The sequence below is a fragment of the Cinclus cinclus genome, chromosome 12, assembly GCF_963662255.1.
Source record: "Cinclus cinclus chromosome 12, bCinCin1.1, whole genome shotgun sequence".
NCBI classification, from domain to species: Eukaryota; Metazoa; Chordata; class Aves; order Passeriformes; family Cinclidae; genus Cinclus; species Cinclus cinclus.
In genome coordinates this window covers 1,385,574-1,413,275 of record NC_085057.1, presented here as the reverse complement: position 1 = coordinate 1,413,275, position 27,702 = coordinate 1,385,574, and the positions used below count along the sequence as shown (strand labels likewise).

Below are 27,702 nucleotides of genomic sequence, written 5' to 3'. Positions count from 1 at the left end.
CAAAGATCCCAAGTTAAAAGCTCTGAATTTATGGCTGCCAGGGAAGCTGCTGGTTAAATGAGTTCCCTGAGACTACAAACTGCAAGATTTGGGGAGGGAGTTTTGGGTGTTTTGAAGATGCCCTACCCTGCATATTTGAAATTCTTTATTTATCAGGTAACATTTTGATAACACCTCTTCCTCTCCTAGAGGAATCCAAAAATTAAAATAAATAAATACATGTGTATCTTATATTTAGCTTAAAAAAAAAAAGACTCTTCCAAACAGACTGTTTGGGGGAAGTTGTCAGTGTCTTGAATTGCTCAGACACGGTGAACTGAGCAGCTGATGAGCATCTGACAGTAGCAGAAGCTGTAAAACTTCTGACTTGAGGAGCAGAAACAAAACTGGATGCCTGGAATTCAGTACTGGAATGGTAAGAATTCCAGAGACAGGGAGAACTTGCTGCTGGTTGCACGTTGCTACTCCCAGCAAGGCTTTGGGGTCAGGCTGGGTGCAGAAGGTGGTCACTGAGCGCCCTGGCTCTGTGTGCCAGGATGAGGACACTGCTCCCAGCCTCTCTCTGTCCCTGGGAAGGAGAGGGGAGCCTGTGGCCCAGCCCTGCTCTGCCCTGAGGTGACACTGCTGGGTCCCATGAAGTCCTGGCACTGCCCTCCTCGTGCTGCTGGGCTTCTGGGCTGGAACCAGCTGGGCGTTCCAGGGCTTCAGTCACCCCAGGTGTTTCTTCAGGGAGCTGCTGCAACTCCTGGAAGCAAATATATTCCCAGTATACCTTATTTAGAATTTAGATACGTCGTTCCTAAATAAGCTGCTGCACATTTCCTCTGTCCCCTCTCCATGCTGTTGCTTGTTCCCACTCAGTGGCTCCATTCCCAGCTCTGCACCTTGTGCTGTGTGACAGCTCCAGGAGCCCAGAGTCCCCCCAGGCAGCCAAAACAGCTGTTCAACTTTACGCTTATTAACTTTTAATTTCCATCCATCCTCTGCTGTCTTTATTAATCTGCAGTGATTTGGAACAAGATTAAATGGCTGCTCGTGGTAGTCAGATGAGAGTAATGTTTCCTAAGCTGCCTGAATTTGGGAGCAGAGGGGGAAAAGCCCTGAGTGAGGATCTTGCCAGTCAGACACAAGTTCTGTGAGAATGTACTTGCAGAAGGGCTGCAGAGTGCTGTGAAATTTGGGGGATCTTGCTTTTTGTTCTGTTGAGGAACCAGTTGCTTGAAGACAAAAATTTTTTAAGTCAGCTTTGAGAAAGAGGTGTCTCACATTCTGCATAAACCTGGGGTAAATGGTGTTTTGGGCTGAATCTCTTATGGCTCTTTCAGGGAAGTGTATTTTTAGCAATACAGGCTCGGTGTTGTGTAAGCAGCCAGTCTCATGGGACAGTCTAAATAAACCCAGAAACAGCAAAAGTTGCCAAAAATGGGTACCAGGGTCTGACCAAAAGCACATCAGGGGGCTCTGGGGGAGTGTCCTCACCTGCCCAGGCACTGCCTCTGCACGGCACAGCCCTCAGCACTCAGGTGTGCAAGCAGTGAACACCAAAATTAAGGTCCTGTGGTACTTACCATTTGTGTAATGATTTAGTAACAAGGCTGTGATTAAAACCTGCTGAAGGCTTTGGGCTCAGGTGTTGCTGCTGTGCAGTCAGGGGTGGCTGAAGGCAGGACTGGGTGATGCTCCACTAAAGACAGAACAAATGGCATTGGGCTGGTCAGTTTGGTTTTACTGATGCCTGTGAGAGGCTGACCTGGCACAGAGGCTGCACAGAGTTAAAGGAATAAAGCAGGGATTTATTAAAAACCCTTCCAAGGATTCACCTTGGGCAGTGCAAGAGCCCGGCCATGGCTACAGCCAGGATGGACCCTGGGTCACGAGTTCTCACACTTTTATCAGTTTTGCTCCATTTCCACCTTGGGCTTCATTGTCCAGTCCCAGCTCCGGGTTCTGCAGTCCCACCCTCCCAGATTCTCCCCTCAATTCTCTGCTCTTTGCACTTTTTGGGGTGAAGCTGCAGCGGTGTCCTTGGTTGTGGGGCTGGAAAAGGATTGTTTTGTGTGCCTGAGCTGTGAGCAGAACTTGGAACACTCGGTGTGGAGTTCAGAGTTATTTACTAAGGCAGTGCAGAACCTGGAAAACATAAATGCTAAAACTGAAGGCATCAGTGCAGGGTGTTGGGATTTGTTTTGCCTCTGCCCAGGCACGCTGGAGCCCCACTTGTCTGGCTTGCTGTGGACAGCCATGCTCATCTCCCTGGCCATCGTCATCGCCCTGCCCAAGCCTCACGGCATCCGTGCCCTGATCGCCTCCACCATCCTGCGCCTCATCTTCTCCGTGGGCTTGCAGCCCACCTTGTTCCTCCTGGGAGCATTCAATGTAAGAACTGAGGGGGCTTTTCTGACATTCTCCTGCCCCTTATGTAAGGGTTCCTTACCTGCGTGTGGGGATGTGGAGCAGAAATAGCCTGAACATGGTGGTGGGAATGGTGGGAGGAGTGAGTCCTTCCTTGGGCTGTTCCCCACAGGGCACAGGGCTCTGTGTTCTTCATTTCATCCTGGTTCTCCAGGCTGCAGACAGAGTTCTGCGGTTGTGCTCAGTGTGGAGGAGCAGCTCCAGTTCAGACAGACACGGGGAGGAGTCTCTGTGACCTAAAGCACATGGTTATTCACCCAAACTGCCTCACTGTGTGTGGGGCTGGGTGAGGTTCACTGGATAAAGCACTGTGAGTCTGATGGGGAGCAGCTGAGGGAGCTGGGAAGGGGCTCAGCCTGGAGAAAAGGAGGCTCAGGGGGGACCTTGTGGCTCTGCACAACTCCCTGACAGGAGGGGACAGCCAGGGGGAATTTGGGATTTGCTCACAGGGACAGGAGCAGAGGGAACGGCCTCAGGCTGGGCCAGGGGAGGGTCAGGGTGGACACCAGCAAGAATTTCTCCATGGAAAAGGTGCTCGGGCATTGGAAGGGATTGCCCAGCAAAGTGCCAAGTTACCTCCAGCTTGAAAAAATAGTCTGTTTTCTCTGATTTATGGTGTGATTTATGGTGTAATTTATGGTTGATCTTTCCTTAGGTTTGTAATAAAATCATTTTCCTGATGAGTTTTGTGGGTAACTGCGGAACCTTCACGCGAGGATACAAGGCCATGATCATGGATGTGGAGTTCCTCTATCACCTGCTGTACCTGCTCATCTGTGCCCTGGGGCTCTTCGTGCACGAGTTCTTTTACAGCCTCCTGGTGGGTGTTTGCTTGGCCCTCAGAACATCTTCTGGTCTGTTTGGGAAGTCCCATCTTGGGCATATCCAGGAGAATTTCTGCTTTTCTGCTGGGAAACTGTTGAGCAGATACTGGGAAGAGCCACATACTGGAGGTTTTCTTTAGGAGAAGTCACTGTGGGAGACAGCAGGACTCCTGCCACATCCCTTTTGCTGATGTGAGACTTCCTGCACAGACAGAGAGGGAGAGGACAAACCAAAAGAGGAGAGGTTTAGATGAGATATGAGGAAGGAATTGTTCCCTGGCAGGGTGGGCAGCCCTGGCACAGGGTGCCCAGAGAAGCTGGGGCTGCCCCTGGATCCCTGGCAGTGCCCAAGGCCAGGTTGGACATTGGGGCTGGAGCACCTGGGACAGTGGGAGGTGTCCTTGCCATGGGGTAGAATGGGATGGCTATGATGCTTTGGTGTGTTTTTACCAATGACTGTAACACAGTGTCCATGCTTTCTGAGCAGCTGGGTGACTTTGGAGTGTCTCCATGGCTGTTTCCAGGCTTCAGGATGGACACAGATCCTGGCACACGTGTTCCTTCTGTCTGGGGTGGGATTCACTGGCACAGCACAATGCTTCAAAGAATAACACTGAAGGAGGGGATCTAGTGTTGGTGGAGAAAATGTGTCACTGTTGAAGCAAAGCTGAAATCCCATTCAGAACAAGCTGGTTTTGTCTCTTTGGTTGGTGTTTGCCACATCCTCTGGTACCTGAGCTGGTTATTTGCTGTGTTCATAGAGGTCCAATTTAACAAATACCTGTCCTGTGATCCACCAACATAGCCACAGTCTGTCTGGGCTCTGCCTTGAGTTGTCCCAGACCCGGTGAAAAATGAAGGAAACATCAGCAGAGAAATCTAAACACAGAATTTGGGAAAAAAAGCCACCCCTTCTTTAATGAAAGTCTCAGTTAATTAAAATTTAAAGAAAAAAGCAAATTGCAATTTGAAGTGAGCTGTTTGGAGGCTGTGAGGGGGTAGGTAATACTGTAAAAACCAGCTAGCAGTCTGTGCTGGCAGCTTGGTGTGTGTCTCACACTGAGGCAGGAACACCTGCCCGCAGCGGGCACGGGCTGCTGGCCAAGCTGCTGCAGAGGAGGCCACAGCTGCCCCCCGTTCCTGCTGCTCCCAAATGCATGGCCCAGGACACGATGCCACCAGTGGTGCTGGTGCTCCATGTGCTGTTGTTGGCTGTCCCCAGCTCTTTGACCTGGTGTACCGGGAGGAGACTCTGCTCAACGTCATCAAGAGCGTCACGCGCAACGGGCGCTCCATCATCCTCACGGCCGTGCTGGCCCTCATCCTGGTCTACCTGTTCTCCATCGTGGGGTACCTCTTCTTCAAGGATGACTTCATCCTGGAAGTGGACAAGCTCCCTAACGAGACCCTGCTGCCAGGTCAGTAGCAGCAGCTCGTTCCCCATGGGCTCTTGTTCCCCAGGGCGTTGACAGGACCAAGGGGTGGCCAGGCTGGACACCAGCAGGAATTTCTCCATGGAAAGGGTGGTCAGGCTTTGGAACTGCCCAAGGAGGTTTGGAGTGCTCATCCCTGGAGCGTCCAAGGAAGGGCTGGAGGTGGCACTCAGTGCTCTGGGCTGGTGACATTGAGTGGTGACAAGCTACTCAATGAAAAACCTTGGAGGTCTTTTCCAACCTCAGTGAATCTGGGATTCTGGGAAATAAAAATGCTTTTGTGGTTGAATTTAAAAGCATGGAATGTGTAAATCAGGAAGTACTGTGGCCTTCTGAACTCTAGGGTAAGACACTGCTCTGAATGCCTTGTACTCACACACTGAGTATGATGGGGAGCCCTAATTCCTGAGAAGTTACCTTGCCAGGTGTTCAAGCATCCTTTGATGCAGCATTTTGTGGTTTCAGATCGCACAGAGCCAGGTGAGACCATGACTGGCGAGTTCCTCTACTCAGATGTGTGCAAAGCACAGAGCAGTGAAAACTGCTCCTCCATCATTCCCTCCGACCGTAAGTACCACTCTGGAGTTCCTAACTCACACCCTGAGTTTTCACTCCTTTTTTAGTTAACCACCTTCAATTAAATTTGTTTCTTTAGAAAATACTATGCAATAAATTTGGGAACAAAGCTATCACGACATTTACTTGAAATAGGATTGATTTAGGCCAGCAGCATAAATAACATTTGTTACATGAAGTGACTAAAGCAGAGAAACTTAGACCTTAACCAGACTTCATAAAACACTGCCATACTCTTTCATTTTCTGCATCAGTTGGAGAAGGAAGAGATACAGTTTGTCTCTTTGGAAAGTTTATTATTTTAAAACATGGAGCTATTAAATGTGATCTCAGAGGATAATGCCCTGTGAAATACGGTTTATTGGCAGCATTGTTCCATCTCAAACTAAGGAGACTCTTTTAATATGGCAGGAAGTACTCAATGGATTAAGTAGACAAGGGTGGGTTTGGAGATCAAGAAAGTGAGATATTACCTGGGTATTGAAATATTTCAGTTTTATTTCTAGAAAATGCAATTTTCTTGTGGGAGATTTACGGTGCTGGCTGGGAGGGGCAGACAGAACATCCCAGATTCTCTGGAAGGGCAGCCCTTGCATGTCTATCAAAAGTTGATGGCCACCAGCCCCTGCTCACAGAAGAAGAGGGCTCTGCTTTGCCCTGGGGTCCTCTCTGAGAAAGTCAAATTCACCCTTGCTGCAGAAAAAGCTGCTTCTTTCAGCTCCTTCACTCTGGCTGCAGGAAGGAAAACTCGGGGGTGTTTTTGCATCACAAATGATCAGCATAGTGCCAGGGTCTCATGTGGTCAGGGATGTTCATGATGCCCCAGATTTCAGTGTTGCTCTGGGGTTTTGGTTATTTCTGGGTTGCACAGGGACTGTGGGGCCTTTCCAGGCCTGGCTGTGAGAAGGTGGGACCTGTTCATGAGCATTTTTGTGATGAAATGAAAGTCGAGAGATTTTGAATGGGTACAGGGGAGTGTGTGAGGGTAGGGAATTGGATTTTGGCACCTCTGCAAGTGAAACAGTGAAGTTGGAGCCTTGAGCCCAGCAAAGGGAAGGTCAGAAGAAGTGTGTTGCTTTTCTAGCAGAATGCTGTTTCCACAAGCAGTGATCTTTTAGCCATTTGAAAGCTCCAAGTGGAAGTTGCCATTTTGAGTGCAGCCCAAAGGCTGTGCAATCTGTCAGGCACCAGGGGAGAGTGGAAGAGGCAACACTTTGTCCTCTGAGCTGTCAAAATGCTCGGATTCTGTATAAACAGGCATCTGGTGATCTGAGCTGTGCATGCGAGCAGGGATGGAAAGAGATTGCACCGATTGAGCAGTTCAGGCTCAAAAGAAAACTGGTGCTGGGGAGAGCAGGGCAGGGGGGAGATCTGCTCCCAGAGTGGCTCTGGAGAGGGTCCAGGGGAGGCCACGGGGTGATGAGGGGTCTGGAGCATCTCTCGCATGGGGACAGACTTTAGTCCAGGGAAGGCTGAGAATCCATACAGTTTCCCCAAGGGGTGTCAGAGAATGGTTTCAGACCCTCCCCAGTGGTTCCCAGTGACAGGACAAGGAGCAGTGGCCATAAACTAAAACAGGTTTTGTCCTCAGCATGAGGAAGAGCTTCTTTCCACGGAGGGGGCAGAGCCCTGGAACAGCTGCCCAGGGAATCCTGGAGTTTTCCTTTCTGGAGACATCCCAAACCCACCTGGACGTGCTCCTGTGTCACTGCTCCAGGTGGCCCTGCCTGGGCAGGGCGTTGGATGAATGATCTGCAGAGGTGCTCCCAACCCACACTGTTCTGTGATTATTTGGGGAATGAACCTGCGGGGATTTGCAGCACAGGCTGGCAGTCTGAGGGGGGAGAGAGCATACCCAGCAAAGAATGGAGAGGAGGATTTAGAGCTAATCTTGGCTGTGAAACGTGTCTTTGCTTGCTGTGTTCCCAGAGCTGATCACTGAGGAGCTGGAGGAAGAGAACAAGGAGCATACGTGCGAGACGCTGCTGATGTGCATTGTTACTGTACTGAGTCACGGGCTCAGGAGCGGGGGTGGAGTAGGTGATGTGCTCAGGAAACCTTCCAAAGAGGTAAATTACCCCTGACTGGGGCTGCAGGAGTGCTGCTGAGTAGGACTGGGATCTGCTGGGCTGGGGAGAGTGTGTGAGCGCTGCTCCATGCACGGGGAGGAGCAGCCACAGAGGGACACGCTGCTCCTGGGGACTGTGGTGACATCTCTGGGGTCACACTGAGCACCAGCCACTTCACACAGACTTCTCCCCAGGATTTTACAGCTTGTAGGCTTTCCAGAGTGGGAATGAGGGAGCCAACAGTCTGAGCTGGGAGTTGAGGAGCTGAAGGAAGGAGATGAGTACAAATCAGTGAGGAGGAGTGTGAGGTGGCACAGGAAAATGCTGAGGTAGCTGGTAGATGCCAGTTGCACGGGTTTTTGTGGAAGCATCCCTAGGTAGAGGTAAGGTGTCAGCTGGGAGGGATGAGAGAACAGGACCAGGCTGGGTTGGTGGGGGAGGAAGGATGGATGTGGTTTGGAGCTGTCATCAGAGTGAGAACCAGGCTAAGCAGCAGGAATTTTCTGTAACACCTTCTTGCTCCTCCTCTGACTGCTGTTCAAGCCGTTTGTGTCCATCATTTAGGAAGGAATTGTTCCCTGGCAGGGTGGGCAGCCCTGGCACAGGGTGGAATTCCCAGAGCAGCTGTGGCTGCCCCTGGATCCCTGGCAGTGCCCAAGGCCAGGTTGGACACTGGGGCTGGAGCACCTGGGACAGTGGGAGGTGTCCCTGCCATGGCAGGGCTGGCACTGGGTGGGATTTAAAGTCCCTTCCCACCCATTCTACAATTCTGTGATGATTATCTGAGGCTCATGCTGTCACTCCCAAAGTCACACTGGGGGCAAGGCTTTTTTGTTTAACCTGACATTTCAAAGTTTTTTTTCTGAAACTTGGCCTTCACAGTCACTTAATGCTTAATAATAAGTTTGGCACTTGACTGGCAGGATGATTGTGAAAATGGGGGTTGGATATTTTTGGGTATTCGGGTCTGCGATAAATGTGGAATGTGTACTGAAAAGTCCAGCTTAGTGTTCATTTACATGTTTGTTAAATGCAATTGATGGTATTAAATTCCAGTAAAAGACTTTATGGTCCACAAGGATCCTCTGTTGATATACTGGAGATAATAAAAGGATATAATTTGGAAGGGCTTCAGGGAGGGGTGAGAACAAATCTCAGTGTGTGAGAAGAGATTTTTTCTCTTGTGAAAGTGAGAGAAGTCCCAAATCTCTTGGACACAGGAAGAGCAGCTCTGCAGAGCTCCCACACTGGCAGCTGACTAATTTGGCTTTTCTTCCAGTGATTTTTGTATTTTAGTTTTACATTTTAGTTTCATTTAATGTTTTGAGTTGTGAGCTCCCCTTGGAGAGCATTGGAGACTCTCAGGGAAAGGGGTGTGGGGCAGGGTGGTAATAAGGGTGAGATGTGTACCTAATTGGGCTGTTAATAATTCAGAAATGTATCTTGCAGGAGCCCCTCTTTGCTGCTAGAGTGATCTATGATCTGTTGTTCTTCTTCATGGTCATCATTATTGTCCTGAACCTGATCTTTGGGGTGATCATTGACACTTTTGCTGACTTAAGAAGTGAAAAACAAAAGAAAGAAGAAATTTTAAAAACAACTTGCTTTATTTGTGGTAAGCGTGGAGACAGACTTAACAAGAAGGGGTTACTCTGGGTGAGCCAGGGAGAGCTGCAAACTCTCAGGAAAAAAGCCTTGAATTACTGGCTGTTCCTCCTTGCATTCCTCAGCCAGTTCATGTTCCTGGGTACCACGTGCACTGCAGCTTGGCAGCAGGAGCAGATGGGGAATGCTCAGGATACCATTTTTCCTCAAGACTTCAGTTCTTGCTTCTCTGCCTCGAAGAACAGTTTCCTATTGGAACAGGAGAGATTCTTATGAGCAGTCAATTTTTCCAGGCGTGCAGAGTGCTGCCTGTGGAAGCTTTTCCCACCGGGAGGGTGGGAATGGAGGTGCTGTGGTTCACTGCCATGGTCCTGCCATGTTACATAACACACAGCCTGACAGGATAACCTTTGGAAGTTTGCTGCAAAGCAAACATTGCTTTTGCTATCAGTTTGCCCAAAAATAGGAGATGTGTTACGAAATCCAGCAAACTGCTTGCTACAGGGTTGTTGCCTTTTTTAACCATTTTTTTCTCTTATGTATAATAAATATAAGCAGTACTCATTACACTTCACTCTTTCTCTTCTCCTCTTTTTCTTCTTCTCTCTCTTCTTCTCTTCTTCTCTCTCTTCTTCTCTCTCCTTCTCTCTCTCCTTCTCTCTCTCCTTCTCTCTCTCCTTCTCTCTCTCCTTCTCTCTCTCCTTCTCTCTCTCCTTCTCTCTCTCCTTCTCTCTCTCCTTCTCTCTCTCCTTCTCTCTCTCCTCTCTCTCCTTCTCTCTCTTCTTCTCTCTCTTCTTCTCTCTTCTTCTCTCTCTTCTTCTCTCTCTTCTCTCTCTTCTTCTCTCTCTTCTTCTCTCTCTTCTTCTCTCTCTTCTTCTCTCTCTTCTTCTCTCTCTTCTTCTCTCTCTTCTTCTCTCTCTTCTCTCTCTTCTTCTCTCTCTTCTTCTCTCTCTTCTTCTCTCTCTTCTTCTCTCTCTTCTTCTCTCTCTTCTTCTCTCTCTTCTTCTCTCTCTTCTTCTCTCTCTTCTTCTCTCTCTTCTTCTCTCTCTTCTTCTCTCTCTTCTTCTCTCTCTTCTTCTCTCTCTTCTTCTCTCTCTTCTTCTCTCTCTTCTTCTCTCTCTTCTTCTCTCTCTTCTTTCTCTCTCTTCTCTCTCTCTTCTTCTTGGCTATTTGTCAGATTTCATCCTGATATTCAGTGTCCATTCCAGAATGACTGTGATTTCCAGAAGTGCAGCAAACTTTAGGAATCAGTTTTGTTCTAGAGCTGATTTTCCTGATTCCCAGCTGGCAAACACTCAGGGGTTTTCCCTGTGTCCCTCTCACAGGTTTGGAGAGAGATAAGTTTGACAACAAGACTGTCACCTTTGAAGAGCACATTAAGGAAGAGCACAACATGTGGCACTATTTGTGCTTTATTGTCTTAGTGAAAGTCAAAGATTCCACAGAATACACAGGACCAGAGAGTTACGTGGCAGAAATGATCAAGGTGAGTTTGGAGTTTTGCTTTTTTTTTGTCCCGTAGATTAGACCAATCCAGTGGAATATTTGGTAGTGCTCTGTATTGTATTTAATTTATTTAGTAAATGCACCTGTGACTTTCCAGCCTTCAGAGCACACTGTGTGTGCTGGAGTAGGTGACAGTGAGTGGTGACAGCCAGGTACTCCCCGTGGCTTGGATCAGGGGAAGAGAACCTGTTCTGCCTTACATTCACTTTTATTTTCAAGCTGGTGGAAGTGTCTGAAGCACAACCAACAGGTTATAACCTGTCCTGGTATAAATATCTCCAGCTGACTTGTAGGATTTGTTATCATATGATTTGAGCTTATTATCACAAAAAACTACAATTAATGTCTACTCAATTGGAAGGGCTTCTAATGAGAGAATTAAAAGCCTCATCTCTGCCAAGTTGCAGGTTCAGAGCTCCTGGAATTAGACCCGAAGCCCAGTCACTAATCTGTGTCTTCTGGCTGGGGAGCAAAAGCTGTTTGATTCCATTTCAGGGTGATTTCTACAGAGCAGAGTACTTTGCTGCCTCCCCTCCCAGCTCCTCTGCTGTGAGGTGCCACCTCCCTTGGGGTGAGTCTGGCAATCCCCCCGAGCCCTCTCCGAGGTCAAACGTATTATTTTGGGGTCACCAAAGTGTCCGTCCTACTTCTGGATTTCTACCTCGGTAATGAGGGCTTAAAGAAATCTTGTGAGCAGTCACCTGATGGAGGATTAGCACAGTGAGATAACCAAGTGCATCACTGCTGCTTTCCAGTCTGGCTCATTATGTTGCTCCCTTCCTTTTTCCCCCCACAACACGCATGACTTCAGGAGGAAGCACTGCATTTCTGAAGGGTTTTTGCTTCTAAAAGACAACCCTGTGTTGTGCTTTTGCTTCTAAAAGATGATTTTGTGCTGTGTTTTTGTTGTTGTTAAAACCAGTTTAAAGAAAGTTTCAGTTGGCAACCAATTCATTATCTCAGATGAACGGTTTGAATTAGATAAGAACCAAGAATTAGTCACTGAATATGTTTGCATGAAGCACAAAAACTGGAGAACTTTAATGAGAATTCCCATTCATTAAGTGTCAGCAAGGGCTAATTACTGTGTGTGGATGGGAGTAGGGATAAATTATGCATAGTCAGTGTGTCTCATGCAGATGCAATTTTATGTAACCGTGTGCTCTAGGTAGAGGTTTGGAGTGTGTCTGTAGTTGGTGGGGTTTTGCATTTCATGAGCCAGGTTTAAATGAAGAACTAAGCAGGTCTCAGGGAGGGTTGATGAGTGTGGGGTGTAACTGCATGAGTGTGGGATAGGCAGGAAATCTGGATTTCACCTCTGTGCTCTGTCACCATCCTGCCTGAGGCTCAGGCTGCTGTGCCCTGACTCTGCAGCCCAGGTATTCCTGAGGAGCCATTTGGCAAAGCTTACTCTGAAAATCAATTATTTCCAGTGTCCTTTACGATTAAAACTTCCTTTTCTGCCCTAAAATCTGGGTGTCAAACATGATGAATCTGTTTCTCTTCTGTTGTAAATGCTGTTGGAGGAGTCAAAATAGTTTTTTTTTTTTTTTCCCCCGTTCAAGGTGTTTTTTAGGGCTACCTTGGGTGGGGCCTGGTTCATCTGTTCCTCAAGCTTTGTGTTCATAGAATCCCAGATTGGTTTGAGTTGGAGGGACCTTAAATCCCACCCAGTGCCACCCCATCCATGGCAGGGACACCTCCCATTGTTCCAGGCTGTTCCAATCCCAACGTCCAGCCTGGCCTTGGATACTTCAGGGATGGGGACTCCCCAACCTCAACCCCTCTGGGCAAAACCCCATGAATGCAGCAGAAGGGCAGAGCAAGGGAAGCTTTAAACATGTCCATGAGTGCCAGTCCAGAGATTCAGTGTGGATTTAGTGGAGATGCTGCTTTCCCAAGGGCTCCTTCAGGTTGCACCAGCCTCTCCTGGGAAGCCTCCCTGGGGCATGGCTGTCTTTTAAAGGGATTTTCCTCCCGTATTTCAGACTGAAGGTGGCACTGTAACATCTTGGATAGTGACAGAGATGGGGCACGTTTTCCCCGGGCTGTGTGTGGGACCAGCGTTCAGCTGCTGTTTGTACCCATTTTTAGGAGATAGGGTAGGAAGCATCGTGTGCTCCAAGTGCCACTGTGATGGCAGAACACACCTCAAATGTTTCACCTGTGCTCTGACTCCCAACAAAATACCTTCAGAAAGCTCTTGGATTTCTGCCCCTTGGTAAATAAAAGAAGAAATATTAAGAAAATACACTTTTAAAAGTTGCCTTTGCCATTTAGTATTTGTGGGTTGTTCCAACACTACAGAACAGTAAAAAAAACCAAAAAAATACTTAGGACACTTAAATTATATCCACTGTCAGTTTGTGGGTTGCTTCCAGTGCTGCTTGTACAGTGCTTTAAAGATATTTTAAGCACTCTGGTATCAAAAGAATCCTGGACAACTTCATTTATGCAGTTAGTGAATATTCAGGCGCCTTTAAGAGTTATCTTGAATTTTGATGTTTTCTTGTCTAAAAATAATGTGTGTAGAAAGGCAGTTTTGAGGATTCCCACTGTACTGGGTATGGCAGAGATGGATTTGGCCCATAGCATTCATCCTGCACCCTTCACGATCCTGACCCCCCATTAAAAGAAATTGTAGCCTTGAAAATCAATGATTAACTACAATTCCTTAGTGAATCTTGTATTTCTTCACAGACAGAAGCTCGTTAAGTTCAAACACATAGTGAGGAAAGAAGTCAACAGGTACACTTGGAAACAGAGTTGAGTTTAGGGCACTGAAGACTGATTAAAAAATCAAAATTAAAAAAACCCAGCAGTGATCTGACCTGAGCAGCCTGGGCTAGTGGGAGGTGTCCCTGCCCATGTCCCTGCAAGGAGATGAGCTTTAAGGTCCCTTCCAGCCCAAACCATTCTGGGATTCTATAAAATAAAGTCCAGTAACTGCTCTGACAGTGCTGCTGTGACTCTCAACCTCCAGCACTGCCACTCTCCCTCCCATAACCCTGCTGTGGGACCAGTTTGGGGTTGTTGGTGGCTCTGGGATCTGGACTGGTTTGGTTGAGTGCTGTGCAGGGCCAGGCTGCCCTGGGCTTGTAGCTGCAGGTCCAGGCTGCTGATAGAGGCTGGAATTCCTGTCCCTGTAAACAGGGATAATATTCCCTTTCATCAGCGAGGGGAGCTGTGCCTGCTGTGACAGATGATGTCAAACCCGGGGTATCTCAGGAATCTGTGCTGGGAATGGCTGGAGATGCCCAGGGAATGGGGCTGCAGGGGTGGGGTGGGGCAAGCTGAGCCTGTGCACACCCCACTGCTGCCCTGCCCCATCCCATCCCATCCCTGCCCCATCCCATCCCTGCCCTGGCAGCCTCCTGGGAGTCAGGACATGGCAAGGGCATTTCAGCAGCTTGGCTTGGAGCAGCTCCCCTTGGCGATGCATCCCGAGCCACCTCCTTAATACCAATTTAATGGCACAGACAGTGCTGCAGGATGCGAGAACATCTCTTGGTAGCAGAGATGATGTCCAGCTCCTGGTGTTTGTCCAGCTGTCCTGGCCGGAGCAGGGATGTGCCTGGCTCCATCCCTGCAGGGATGCTCCTGTCTGGGGCAGGGTTTATCGGGAAGGATGCTGAGGCTGTGCAGAGCCGGCAGCCCGGTGCCTCCCGCGATTCCCAGGAACAAAGGCCCCGGTTCTGCGAGGCTCTGCAGTCACCAGGAAGATCAGGTGATGTCTGAATAACACCCTGTGTGTGGGAGGTGGGGGGATCCACTTATCGCCTTGGCCAGACATTGACATCCACACCCAAATGACTCATGTGAACTCCGTGCAACTCCCTGCAGATTAGTTCCCTTCCATGTCTTATCTTCCCATCCCGGCTTGAGAATTCCTCCTGGAGTTCTGTGCCTTTGCTGCAGTTGTGGCAGCCCGGGCAGCACAGCAGCCCTGCCAGCTCAGCTGTCACCGGGTCCTTGGCAGGGCTCTGCCACAGCCAGCTGTGTGCAGGCATTTCGAATATGTAAAATCTCTCGCTCTGCAGCTCGGTAGGGAGAAAACCACACAGGCACCCGGGCTTTGTGTGCATTCCTAAGCTGTCTGCAGGCAGCTGCATGGGCTGTCACAGCACAGACAAATATTTGCATGCCCAGCTCCTGCATCCCCTGCTCTGCCCCTTGAGCAGCGTGGGTACGAGCCAGGGCTGTCAGGGTTTGTGCATGCAGATGTGCTCATTAAAAAATGAAGGCTGCTCTGGAAAAGGTTTTAGCGTGGAGGTTCCTAACTAGCTCCTGCAGTTCCCCCATATTTCTAATCCAAGCAGGAACTGTGTCATTAACAACCTTTATTACAGAAATGAGGCAGAGGTGTCACTGGTTGCCCAAGCTCCCATGTGCGGATCCAGGGCACTGATTTCTAAACCTGGGTTGTGTTGTCATTGAAAAGGAACCATTTGCACATGGGAGTGATGGCACAAATATCTTTAAAGGAATTTAGAATAGAAATGAAGGCTACAGATTTCCCTTTGTACCTTAGTTAACCTCTGTGTTTAAACCTGGGGATGGAAGTACATTATTGGGCTTTTTCCTGGGTGTCCTGAGCTCTGTCCTGTCATGGCAAGTGTTTCTGATTGTGGGTTTGAGTGACTGCTGCCAAGGCACAACCACCTGGTAAGCAAAGACAAGGTTCCATCAGTGTCAGGCTTTTAAATTGCATCCTTTCAGAAGTGCAAGTGTGGCTTGAAGCCTTTCCCAGGGAGTTACCCAGCAAGCACAGTCACTGCTCTGAAACCCAGCAGGAACGTGGGATTCACCAGTGGGGATGGCTTTGAGGAGTGGCTATGTGTCCCAGGCTCTCCACAAAATCCAGTTCAGCTGGAGATGGCCAGGACTGGCTTGCACTGCAGCACCCATGGGAATGACAAGGGCAAACCTTGAGACTTCCAACCCAAAGCATTCCAAAAGGCCCTTAATGATTCCAGCGCTGGTGAAAGACATATGTATGTGAAATTACAGTCTGAGGAAGTGTTGGAAACCTAGTTATGTTCATCTGTCATGTGTGCCTGGAAATCCTGTACTTCAGGCAGAGTCAAATAGGAGAGATTTGTCATATCAATATTGAGCAAAGCAGCTGCAGACACAGGAGTGAGCAGCCTGTGCAAATGACTTGGTTACAGAAGAGGAAATTGGGGTTTTGGGGCTACCAGTCACCATAATACTGGTGCAAGCTGGAAGAGGAGGAGGAGGGAGACCAAGGAGGTCAGGATGTGACCTGGAGCTGACAGTGCTTAGTTTGGTGGTAACTTCCCAACAAGCTGCATCTTGAGATAGCTGGAGTTAGCCAATATAATTATAGGGTTAAACAAGAAATCATGGCAGAGGTTTGGAAGAGCCAAGAGTTTTTGGCAGCAGGCCCTGGGCTGCTGGAAGCACTGTGTCATAGGCACGGGCTGAGCTCTGTGCTCACACAGGAGAGCAGCTTGTTCCACCCTTGGTGGAAACTGGGAGCTGCAGTGGTAGAAAGGAACAGTCAACCTCATCTTCCCCAGCTCTGGCACAGGGTGCCCAGAGCAGCTGGGGCTGCCTCTGGATCCCTGGAAGTGCCCAAGGCCAGGTTGGACAGAGCCTTGAGCAGCCTGGAACAGTAGAAAGTGTCCCTGCCATGGCAGGGGTGGAACAAGATGAGGTTTAAGATCCCTTTCAAGCCAACCCATTCTGGGATTCTCTGGAGTGTCTGAGCTGGCTGCCCCATGGTGGGTTGCAGGAAACCTTCCTGCTGCTGGCAGTAACCCCACATGGCCCCTGATAAAACCCCACTTGGTTGTCCCTGATAAACCACCTGGTATCCATGCTGGGAATCTCGGGTTGGCATCCCAGTTGCCAGGCAAAAGTTTCCCTTGGGCTGAGCGTGTGCATGAAGAAGGCCTGGGTGGATGGAAGCAGAAGGGAAGGCTTTGGGCCAGTTCTGGGGCACGGGATGTTTGCATAACGTGCTGGGTTTGGGTGGATCCCAAACAGCTGCCAGGGTGGGTGCCCTGTCCTGCTCCTGGAGCAGCGCCAGCGCCCCGGCAGAGGAGGAAGGTTCCTGCCAGGAAACCATGGCGTGACGCACTGGGAGCACAAACCACTGGGACCAGTGTGCCCAGGAGGTGGCCCAGGGCTGGGGCAGGACTGAAGGACACTTGTGCAAGAGGACAGGACGTGGGTGACAGCAGCACTGCCACCAGCTGTGGGGCTCAGCCTCTGCTGAGGAAGTGCTTGTCCTGCCCAGCTGTGGAGGTGTAACGTGCCCTACTTCACTGGGGATGCAAACAGCCCGGAGGAGGTTGGTGTGGAGAGGTGGCCTTGTCCTTTCGGGAGGCAGGACGTGCCCTTCAGGAATCCTGGCCCCCGCAGTCCATCGGGCTGGGTGGTGCTTGCTGGGCTCCAGTGAGTCACCCACAGCAGAGCTGTCTCTGGGCTGTAGGGCCACGGTCATCCTCCACCTTTGGGAGTGGTGTCTGTGTTCCAGGCTCCCTGCTCTGCGCCTGCCCGAGTGTCACTGGGGTATTTAACAGAGAAAAGGAGGTAATTGCACCCTGAACCGTCGTCAGCCTCCTGTGGGACAACACGGGAATGTGAGGAGTTGAGAATGGTCTGAGTGTGGAGGAAGGACAAGGTCGTGTGCTGGTTTTTATAGAGGGAAGAAGTGCAGCTCGGTGTGGAAGAAGTGATGGCGAGCCCTTTGCAGCAGAGAGAGAACCCAATGTGGGGATTTTTCCAGGAAGCTCAAGAAAGACCCAAGAGGAGTCCCATCTCACCACAAACAAACAGATGAATTTTCAGAGTGCCTCACAGAACTCTTTTCTAACTGTGTGGGTCTGATTTTTAGCTTCCCTTGACAGAAACTGAAATTAGCTGCTGGCACCTTTCCTTGCCTGTGTTCAAGAAACAACTGGATGTGGCACTCGGTGCTCTGGGCTGGGTGACAAGGTGGGCATGGGGCACAGCTTGGACTTGGTGATCTTGGAGGTTTTTTCCCAAGCAAAATAATTCTGTGACTCTAAGTGATGCTGCTGGGCAGCCCTTTGATGGGAGCTGTAGGGATTTATTTTGGAGAGGGTTGATTTAGCCCTTCAGCACCCCTGTAACTCTCAGGCACAGGGTTAGCTGGATACATGGAGAGGAGCGGTGAGTCCTTGGGGCAAGGAAAGCCCCATGAGCTGCCATCTCTTGCCCAGGAGGGGCAGAGCTGATGCCTGTCCTGGCACAGCTCGTGCTGGGGTGGCCTCTCAGCCTTTCTCAGAACCAGCTCTTCGGCAGAAGCTGGGAGGAGCTGGTGCTTCTCAGAATGAATTGTGTGTGCATCACACAGCACCGCTTCCTCTTCCTCACATTTCCAAGTGGGGATGGTCAGCACCATCACCCCCGTGGCTGAGATTCGGTGATACTTCCTTACAACGGGGACTTTTCCAACTTTACCTGGAAAAGAGCTGCAACCCGAAACCCAGCCCTTGTCGTCAGCCAGCTTCATCAGCAGCTGCTGCAGCACAGGAGGCTGTGCCTGTGCTGGGAGCAGGGAGCTGAGGGTACCCTGAGATACTGGGAATGGGGAGCTGAGTGTACTCCAGGACCCTGGGAACTGGGAGTGGAATGCTCACTGGGATACTGGGAATGGGAAGATGAGTGTACCCCAGGATGCTGGAGCAGAGGGAGCTGAGGGCACCCCGGGATGCTGGGAATGGGGAGCTGAGGGCACCCCAGGGTCCCAGGGCAGAGGGAGCAAAGGGCAATGGTCTGTGGGTGCTGGAGCTGCACAGGAGCACAGGCAGCCTCCCCTCTCTGGGCTCTCTCAGTGCCTCTAAAACACTTCCAAAGCCCCAAGAGCGATGTGAGGCCGTATCTTTAAAGGCACCCCAGGGCTGAGCTGAAGTTCAGCAGAAGCTGGATCATGGAGATATAAATCTTTTATTGGCCCCTGAGACGCAGTGCTGGGAGCCAGGCTGGCCCAGCAGGATCACCATCCTCTGACCTTTCAGCATTTCTGCTCCGTTCTGTTGGTGCTGGCTCTGCTTAAATATTTATTTATTTGAAAGAAAACACCCCCACACTCCCAGCAGGGCCAGGGATGGGCTGTGTGACAGCAGCCTGTTCACAACCAGCTCCTCTCTGTGGGGCTGGGGGAGGCCAAAGAGCAGGCTCCAGGTTTCCAGTGAAATCCAGGATGAAGAATGTGTGCAGAAGGCAGAGCTGTGTCCTGCCGTGCTGGCAGCTTCCCTGGGTCCTCTCTGGAGAGTCCCAGCACCAGCCTGGGCCAGGGAGCATTACCTGGTACCTGAATTACCTGCACCCACGGGGATTTATGTGCACCTTTCTCCCCGTGCTCTCCCAGCCTGTGTGGGTGGACACCTCCTTGTTTCTTGCTGGGTGGCAGTCGGATGTGTCCAGATAAATCCTGGGTTTGGGTACCAGTGGAGGGGAGGCAGATCAGGGCAGCCCTGGCAGGGTGGGCACTGGGATGTCCTGGTCCTTCCCTGAGGCTGTCCCTGCGCAGGGAATTCCCAGGTGCCCATTTAACCCTTTCCCAGGTGGGTCAGCACTTAGCAGGACCTTGGCAATTCCAGCTGAGCTGTGAGCCCTGTGCCCCAGCTCAGAGACACCCAGAGGGTTGTGTCTCCTTGTCCTCAGCCTTCCCCTTCCTCAGCCCAGGGAGTTCACGTGAAGCATGCTTTGGTTTTAATCTCTCAACCTTGGCATGAGAACTAGAGGTGCTTTGTTGTTGGGTTTTTTTTGTTTGTTTGTTTGGTTTTTTTTAAATGAAAGCCAAGATTTAGCGACTTTGAGGGCTGGGGCTTTCAGAAACCCAGTGAGTGTGGAAGTTCTGAGGAGGCTGCAGGAGCTGTGGGTGCTGTTTGATTTCACCTTCTAGGCCTGGAATGATCAAGTCACAGCCTCTGCAGCGTTGGCTTAAATTGCAGAGTAATGTTGGAAAGTGCTTGGGGTATTTGTTATGAAACACTGCAGGTAGGGAAAGTTGGTGCTTCCCTCATCCCTTTCATCTTTCTCAAGGATGGGGCCTGAGAACGCTCTGGGGATGACCTTAGAAATGTTTTTTGGGAACAAGGAAAATACTTCTGAAGCAAGAAAGGGTCAGGCAAGAGTTTCAGGGCTCATGTCTGCCTAGAAACCTCAGAACATGGGCCTGAGGGTCCAGGCAAACCTGCAAACATAAATTGCATTTTAGTCTAATTTTCCTCTGCTTTTGTTTCTTCCCTAGAGGAACAAGGGGAAGTGCAGTTGGCTTTCCCTGGGTGGGAGTTGCTGGACCTGAGCACAAATGTTGAGCTGCCCCCTCCTCCCTAATGAGGCTTTTACTACAGCTGGAAGAACACAGTGCAGTGTTGCCTGTTCCTACTATTAAACCTTAATGGTGGGACTGGTGTTTCCTAAAGTCCAAAATATTTTGGCACTTGTCTGGGTAAAGGCGTAATTTTTTTTGTACATAGATTTTTTATTAGCAGAAACCATCTGCCCTGTAAACAGAGATCAGGAGCAAACAGCCTTCCTGGCAGTTCTGCATCACGTGGGAATGCTGTGGTGCCTGCATGGGAAAGGGCCTGCTTTCTGCCTTCTCATCCTGGCAAAAGGAAACTCCAGGCACATCAGAAGCAGCTAATTTAAGCTGATGAGTCTTGGCATCGCATCTGAATTGCAGAAAGGATGTGACTGGAGCTCTCTGTAGAGGTGCACAGCCCTCATTAAGCAGGATGGATGCTCCTGGGAATGAAGGGGATGCTCCTGGGGATGAGGGGGAGCATGGAGGGGAAGCAGGCTGGAACTGGAGATTTAGGCAGGGAGTGACAAAAAGCCAGGACTTTGCAGTGCTGCAAAAACCAGCCGAGAGCCCAGAGCAGAGCCTGGCCAGCACAGGGGGGTGAGCTTTGGTCGCTGCTAATCAGCAGTGTTGATTGATTTTTGATTACCAGCATCCCTTGGCGTTAATGCAGTCACCCATCACGGTGCCTGGTGTGTTTAAACCTCCCCAGCTGTGTCACCTGTGAGAGCACACACACCTTATCTCAGCCAGCCCGAGTTCAGCTCCCATTTCAGAGCGTATCTCCAGCGTGGGAGGAGAACCAGACTGGATGGGAAAACAGTTTGATGTTGAACTGTAAGGTGTCAGGACGTGGGGTGCACCCCTCCTCTTTTGTGGCTTTCTGTTCCGCTCCTGCTTTTATTTTTAACATCTCTGGCGTGTACACGAGTGCCTGTGTGACTCTACAGGCTCCTCAGCCTGAGTGTGTGTCCAGTGACATTCCAGACTGTAGCTTAAACATGGAACATTAGAGAATTTGTATGGCTGAAGGAAAACTCTACAGGCAGTGCATTGTGATGTATCTGTCCCACATTCTAGCCTGAACCACACAGTCAAAATATTGTTTTCTTTTTCATTAAAACAGAAGTATTTCAGCTATGGAAGAATTTCCAGGTAGAACTTGGTTTCTTTTATCAGAGAGCACAAGCTTTGCTTGACCAAAAAAAGCAGAAAATCTTCCTCAAACACAAATTAAAAGATTGTAAGATGGCAGTGGATTTCTAGCACTGGGAAATGCTGTCTGCATGTGAAATCTGGGCTGGTTTAATGTCCAGTGTTTGTGCATTTATCCTGAGGTGTATCTGTGGGAGCAAGGGTTGGGGCAGTGAGTGGCTGCAGAGGAAACACCAGCGCTGAGCAGCCCCAATTCCCGGCATTGCCTGGGGCTGGCACTTTGCAAACTTTCCAGTGAGATGCAAATGCAGATAACTACAGATAAGTACAAAGCTGCTGCATCCGAGGAATGTCCTGTGGCTTTAGAGCTCTGTCTCTGCTGTGCTCTCGGGGCAGGTTTTCATGTGCCAAACTCTAATTGTGCCCTGTGTGATCCTCAGGAGAGAAACCTGGACTGGTTCCCCCGGATGAGGGCCATGTCACTGGTCAGCAGCGACTCGGAGGGAGAGCAGAACGAGCTGAGGAACCTGCAGGAGAAGTTGGAGTCCACCATGAAGCTTGTGACCAACCTCTCTGGGCAGCTCTCAGAGCTCAAAGATCAGGTAAGGAGCAGCACACGACTCCTGGCAGCCCCTTGGACCAGCTGGGGTTCTGCAAACCCCTGGGAGATCCTTCCCAGAGTGACTTGTGGTTAGGAAAGAAGTGAACAAACCAGATGTCCTTCCAGAGCCCCGTGCTTCAGCTGACCTGCCTGGTGTTGACCCGACTGGCGAGTTCTAAAGTGGCCACATCAGAAAGGGAAAACTTGTGTTAAAAAATTCACCAGAGTTAACTTCAGTCAGTCCTGGCTGGTGCAGGGAGCCTGCGTGTGTTGTTGTTTGGGGTTTGAACCCGAAGAGCTGAGCGTGGTGCTGTCAGCCAGAGGGTGTGGGGTGTGACACTGACACAGGGGCTGTGTCACTGTGGGGACCTCAAAACCCACCGAGAAACTGGAGAAGCACTCGAGTGGTTGCTGGTGGTGCAGGTCCCTCTGTGCTGTGGCTGTGCTGCTGTGCGGATGTGATTTGGCTGCTGCCACCCTCAGCCTGAAGCACACGCATCCCCAGGAGAGGCTTGCACTGCACCAAGCGCTGCTGCTGCAGAGCCAGCGAGTGCTCCACGCACCTCGGAGCCTTTTCCTGCTGCAGCAGCTTCTCTGCAGCAACAGCTGCTTGGGTTCTGCCTTGGCTGGGCTCGAGGGTGTTGTGGGGCTGGTTCCCAGCCCAGGCTTTGTGAAAGACAGAGGCAGCAGGGCTTTAGCTCGAGGTGTCCACGGGGATTCCAGCCTGGCTGGAGGGAGCAGGGAGAGCACTGCTGCTGCCTGTGCTGGTGGGAGCTGTTTGTGGTGGCTGCTGGTCTCTGTGCATTAATAACCTGAGCCAGATGGTTCAATTAGTGCATTTATGTAGGTATTGGCACTGAGTAAGATTAATTGCTGACTTGCACCCGAGTGGTGGATGGAGCTGCCCGGGGCAGGAGTGCCCAGCAGCTCTGGGTCAGTTCCTCTCCCAGCACCAACCCCATCCCTGCTGGGCTGGCCGGGGGTCTCCATGGAGCACTCCTCTGTCAGGAGGCCCTGGCAGCCAGCACTGCCTGAGACCTGGCTCCTGCCTTCCAATCATGCTCTGCACTGGGGCTGGAGCTGGGCCCTGTCCTCAGCACCCTGTGGAGCACAAGGAAGGGATTAACGTGGGGCACTGGGAGCTGACAGCCTCGCTGCCCAGGGCTGGAATTAGTTCTCAGTGCCACAGAGCCCCTTGCTGCAGTTGGTCTGAGGATGGAGGGCAGAGGCAGTTGCTCTTTTGTCTGGGCTTTAATTCTTGCCGGGCAGTGGTTTGGCTGTTCTGCCTGGAAACAATTATTCTGCCCCATGTGTCTTGTGTCTCCCTGCTGAAGGCTCTGACTCCGAGTGCTCTGCAGGCACAGGAGCCTCCCCACCTCAGCAGCCTCACACACATTTCTTTCTGAAGCTCGCAGCCCCCTTGGCTGACCAAGCACTAAAACCCCTCCTTGCTCTTTGTGAAAATAAGAATGAAGGGTTTAGCTTTTAGAGAGCTATTTGACTGTAAAAGCAAAAGAGGAAACCAGCTTCATTAATGTGGTGATAGCTTTTAGGAATTCCCCTAAGTACCATTATTGAGAGCCCTGCTGAAGATGCAGGATGCTCCAATTATGTGACAAAGCCAGTATATCCCTCCTCCTGATCAGGAACTGTCTCCAGGAAAGGAACTAACTCAGGGAATTTTTATTTGTATTTATTTTCTTGTAATTAAATAAAGGGAAAACCTCTCATTCATTTGCTCTTCAAGCTTGTTAGGTTTCTGTAGACTCTAATTATTAGAAACAGAGTTCCAGCCTGCCTGCTTCCCCAAAGTGCACCAAGAGCCATTAAAATCCTGATCATTTTAATTCTGTGTGAAAAGATTACACCATAATTGTGTGCAGCAGCAGCAGGGGATTAGATGTAATCACCCAGAAATCCTTCCCAGCACCTCCTCTGGTGCCACTGAGTGTGGGTATCACTCCTGGGGCCAGGTCCTGGCTGGGACAGCTCCCCTGAGCTGCAGGTGTGACTCAGGGTGACTCAGCTGCCAGCATTGCTGTGGCCAGTGGGGATCCTGCTCCTGGAGGTGACTCCAACTCACCTTAACCTTTGGAGCTAGGCATTACCAGGGAGTCCAGCCTGGCTCAGCTGAACCCCTTGGGCAGTGTTTGGGTCCTGTCAGCACAATTCCAGGGCCTGGCAGCTCCCTGGAGATTTGCTGTGCCTGGCTTTTGTGGCCTGTTAGCCCAGGTGTGCTGTCACTGGAAGGCTTTTGCTGGAGATTCACTCTCCAGGAAATGTGATGGCACCAAGTTGCTCCCTCCTGCAGCCTTGTGCCCTCCACACAAGCATTAAGCATCGTGCAGGATTAATAATGTTCTGCATCAACACTAAAATTGCATTTCTCCCTCTTATTTATGGTTGGTTGCTTTTTTCTATCCTTTTTTTAAAGCCACGTTTTCTACAAACACCTGCACCAGGGTGCACCATCCCTTTTCTACACAGCCTGAAAAATATCTCCTACAGTCCCTTTTCATTATTCCTGTTTTATTTTTATTCCATGCCTCCTCTGAATCAGTTTATTGGCAGTGTGAAATTGTGACTCTCTGTTTGCTCAGTGAAGATAATTAATGTAAAGGGGCATTTTTAATCCAAGTCCTAGTGGCCTGTCTGCATTTCCACTTGTGAGTTACCTTAGAAGCAGTTTAACATTCAGGTTCAGCAGGGAGTTGTGTGTGTGTTCAGAGAGCTCTGGGAAGATCCCTCTCCTGCTGCTCCCATTCCCTGTGAACATTAGAAGCTTTTTGCGGAGAGAATTCCAGCAGTTGTGCACAGAGGAGCAGGAAGTGTGCCCTGGCCCCAGGAGGATGCAGTCAGCCCTGGGGAAAGGGAAAACAGCAGCTCTGCCTCCCCTTGGGGCAGGCAGCAGGCAAGGTGCTGGGCTGAGGTCATTAATTATGGTTTCAAGAGGAATGGTGGTGTTTCAGCCCTTTTCCTGCTGGTTAAAGGAGTGCCACTGGACACTTGGGGAGGCTGTCCAGAACTGCCTGTTTGGAGCAATCCCAATCCCCACAGGGAATTCCAGAGCCCAGGGCAGCCACTGGCCAGCCACCAGGATACCCTGCACCAGCTGGGAGGCTCCATCAGTACTGAAATTGGGGTTTTAAACAGATGCACTCAGGTGGTTTGGTGGTGACCATGGTGCTGGGGCTGGGTTGATTGTTGGATTTGATCTTGGAGGTCTTTCCCAGCTTTAACAATTCTGTGATCCCAAGTGTGTTACAAATGAACCAAAGATTCACATCACCTCCCTTTTCCTGGGGTTGCTGCCACAAGCAGTGGCATTGGCTGGCATTTGTCATTAAACAGCCACATCTTGAGAAGTTAATGGTGGATGTAGCCAGAAAGCGCAGAGGAGCAGGATGGGAATGTGGCTCATGTGCTGAGCCCTGGGGGTGTGGGGGCTCGTGGGGGAGCCCAGGTACCTTCAGGGGTGCAGGGATGAGGCTGTCCTGGCATTCTCTGTGAGCCATCCCACGTGTTGGCTCCTCCACAGCCACGACACGGCTGGAGCTGTGGGATCCAGCTGTGGGATCCAGCTGTTCACTCCTGAGACCCTGCCCAGACAGAGTCATTCCTTACATGGCTTATGTAACTTGTCAGAAACCTCCCAAAGCTCTAAAAAACCAGAGCGGAGCCATTGGACTGCGGCCATTTCTCAATATCAGAAATAACAAACAGCGATCCATTTTCCACGGTTCGCCGACCAGGAGAAGGTTATTTAATTTCTGGGAAGCAGGTGGGGAATGCCCAAGTTTTGGGTGTGTGGCAGTGAGATGGTTAAGTCCTGCCCTGGCAGGTGGGGAGGGTTGTTGGCTCACTCCGGATGAGAGCAGGGAGCGCTCAGTCTTTTCCAGCAAAGGCAAGGGTATTCCCAGCCTGACTGCAGGGCTCGCCCCTTTTTCCGCCCCCTCCGTCTGCTCTGCTGGCCGGGTTACAAAGAATTCCTGACCGGGGAGGTTTCTGCAGGCTGTTCCCCGCATGGATTCCCAGTTCCCGCTGCCCACCGGGCTCTGCCGAGCTGTCCCTGGCACAGCAGTGTCCGGGATCGTGGCCGTGCCAGGGCTGGAGTCACCCCCTGGCCAGGGAGCGGGCACCGCCTGTAGCCAGTGCTGCAGAGCCAAAGCCAAGCACAACAAGCCCTTGGGCGAGCTGACGCACAGGAAGCGCCGAGGCCTAATGAGCAAACTTGTTAATTTTCCAGATGACGGAGCAGAGGAAGCAGAAGCAGCGCATCGGTCTCCTTGGACACCCCCCACCCATGAATGTGAACCTGCAGCAGCAGCCAGCCTGAGCTGGGAGGGTCACGGCCCCTCCGGGACACCCCAAACCATCCCCAGCCCGGAGGCTGCTCCTGCACCTTCTGTGCATCCTGTAAATACCCTGGTTTTATACTTAGGTGTACATGACTGCTACTCTGTCGAGTTTGGGGGCGCGTGGATTGTGATTAGAACTGTTGGCACGGGACGGAGGTTAAACTTTGTGCCAAAACTATCAAAATTGCCTTTTCCTTGGAAGGACTAAAGAGAGCACCTGAATTGCACTTGAAAAGATTATTTGACTATGTGACATGTATTTTGTATTTAAAAAAAATAATAGAATAGCTAGTATTTATGTTTTTATACAATTGTGCAATATTAATTATGCAATCACAATATATTTGGAACTCCTGAATGTCCTAAAGGGAGTGCACATCTTTGGATCTGGTGTGTTAGTACAATGTAATAAATGGTATAAAATTGCAGGTGTAAATGAGGCTGCTGCAGAATTGTGTAACTGGTGATTTTTTCATACCCTTGGACATTTTTGTACCATGTGTGTAAATATCTTGCAATGCCGTATTTGTTGCCTCTTCCTCCCAGGGATGATGCTGGGACTCTGTGAGCTGTTCAATTGGTATCGATTAAAGCAAAACATTATTTTGAAGCTTCCGAGTGAGGAAAGCAGGAGGTATTTTTCAAGAGATTTCTTTAGAGTACTGAGGCTAGAAGAGCTCAGACACCGGGTTTTTTAAATGCTAAGATTTCTTAAAGGGAACTTTTTATGCAAAATGAAGTTTGGAATGAGGATGCACTACTGGCGAGTCGGTGCAGTCTCCCAGGACCGAGCTGAGGCTGTCCAGGCTTTGCATTCTCAGTGTGTAGGATCCTCTCCTTCTATTTTTTCATTAGAGACCTACGTGCCTGCTAAAGCTTTAGCAAACAGGCACTGCACCGACTGAAACGTGTCCTGTAGCTGAGCACTGACGTGTGTAATGCTTGTGTGAGAGCCACTGGTTTGAGGCTGCTCTGTCCCACCCCCTCCTCTCCCTGTCCCCTTTCATTTGGTCACTTTCTTTGGTTTCTGATTCTCCAGAGTGTGAAAGGAAACTTGTCGGGTTGTTGTTTGGTTGTTTTTTTTTTCCTCCAATCCGCTGCATAGTTTTATACATGGACCTCATTTTACAGAAGCTGACTTCTCTGCAATACTGTCTACTACAAAAAAAAAAAAAAAAGGCAAAAAAGCTACAGACAGAGTTATGAAAATTTGTAAATGCATAAATAATATAGGTATTTAAATAAATGATGCAAAATACTCTACGATCAGAGGCTGCTGGTGGTTTGTGTCCCCTCCGAGGGGGTGTGTGGCAGTTCTGTCACACCCACGTGTCCTGGGATGTGGTGTCACAGGGGCCTGGCAGGTAAGGATGGGGCTTTTCCCGGTGCCCGGAGGGGCAGAGGTTGATTTATTTTTTAAAATCAGAGCATTTCCCTCCTTCAGCTGTGAGAGACACTGGCACCCAGGGAACGTCACCTGTGCTCACTCCAGGCTGGGATACTTCACACTCTCCCCACTGATAATTTCGGTTTGTGGCTGTCACTGGAGCATGTGAGAGTTAAAAACCCCTCCAGCTCCAAGTATTGTGTTCACAGGAGCGTTGCCGATTATGTGTATTTGATTAAGATGTAGCAGGAACTACCTGGTACAATTAATCATCTTTAATCTGGTAAGAGCACACAACTGTCTGAGGTGGGTGCGTGCCCCTAGCTCAGGTCATCAGGAAAGCTCAGCGGGAGGGAGGAAGGAGGGCAGCCTGACCAGCAGTCTCCCAGCCAGATTTATCGGTGAGATTGTGACTCCTTAACCACATGTGTTTCCATATATATATATATATATATACATATATATATAC

The 27,702-nt window shown here is 50.1% G+C and overlaps 1 protein-coding gene across 1 annotated transcript in view; it reads left to right on the top strand.

Annotated features, from left to right (window-relative positions):
- ITPR1 (inositol 1,4,5-trisphosphate receptor type 1) overlaps positions 1-26,373 on the top strand; it is a 157,414-nt gene extending 131,041 nt beyond the window's left edge. The window contains exons 54-62 of the mRNA XM_062500846.1: positions 2,201-2,376; positions 3,068-3,232; positions 4,459-4,654; positions 5,144-5,236; positions 7,175-7,314; positions 8,764-8,929; positions 10,245-10,405; positions 21,328-21,489; positions 25,735-26,373. Of these exons, the coding sequence (XP_062356830.1) occupies positions 2,201-2,376; positions 3,068-3,232; positions 4,459-4,654; positions 5,144-5,236; positions 7,175-7,314; positions 8,764-8,929; positions 10,245-10,405; positions 21,328-21,489; positions 25,735-25,824 (1,349 nt within the window). The 3' untranslated portion in view covers positions 25,825-26,373. The remainder of the gene's footprint in view (positions 1-2,200; positions 2,377-3,067; positions 3,233-4,458; positions 4,655-5,143; positions 5,237-7,174; positions 7,315-8,763; positions 8,930-10,244; positions 10,406-21,327; positions 21,490-25,734) is intronic.
- The last annotated feature ends 1,329 nt before the right edge of the window (positions 26,374-27,702 follow it).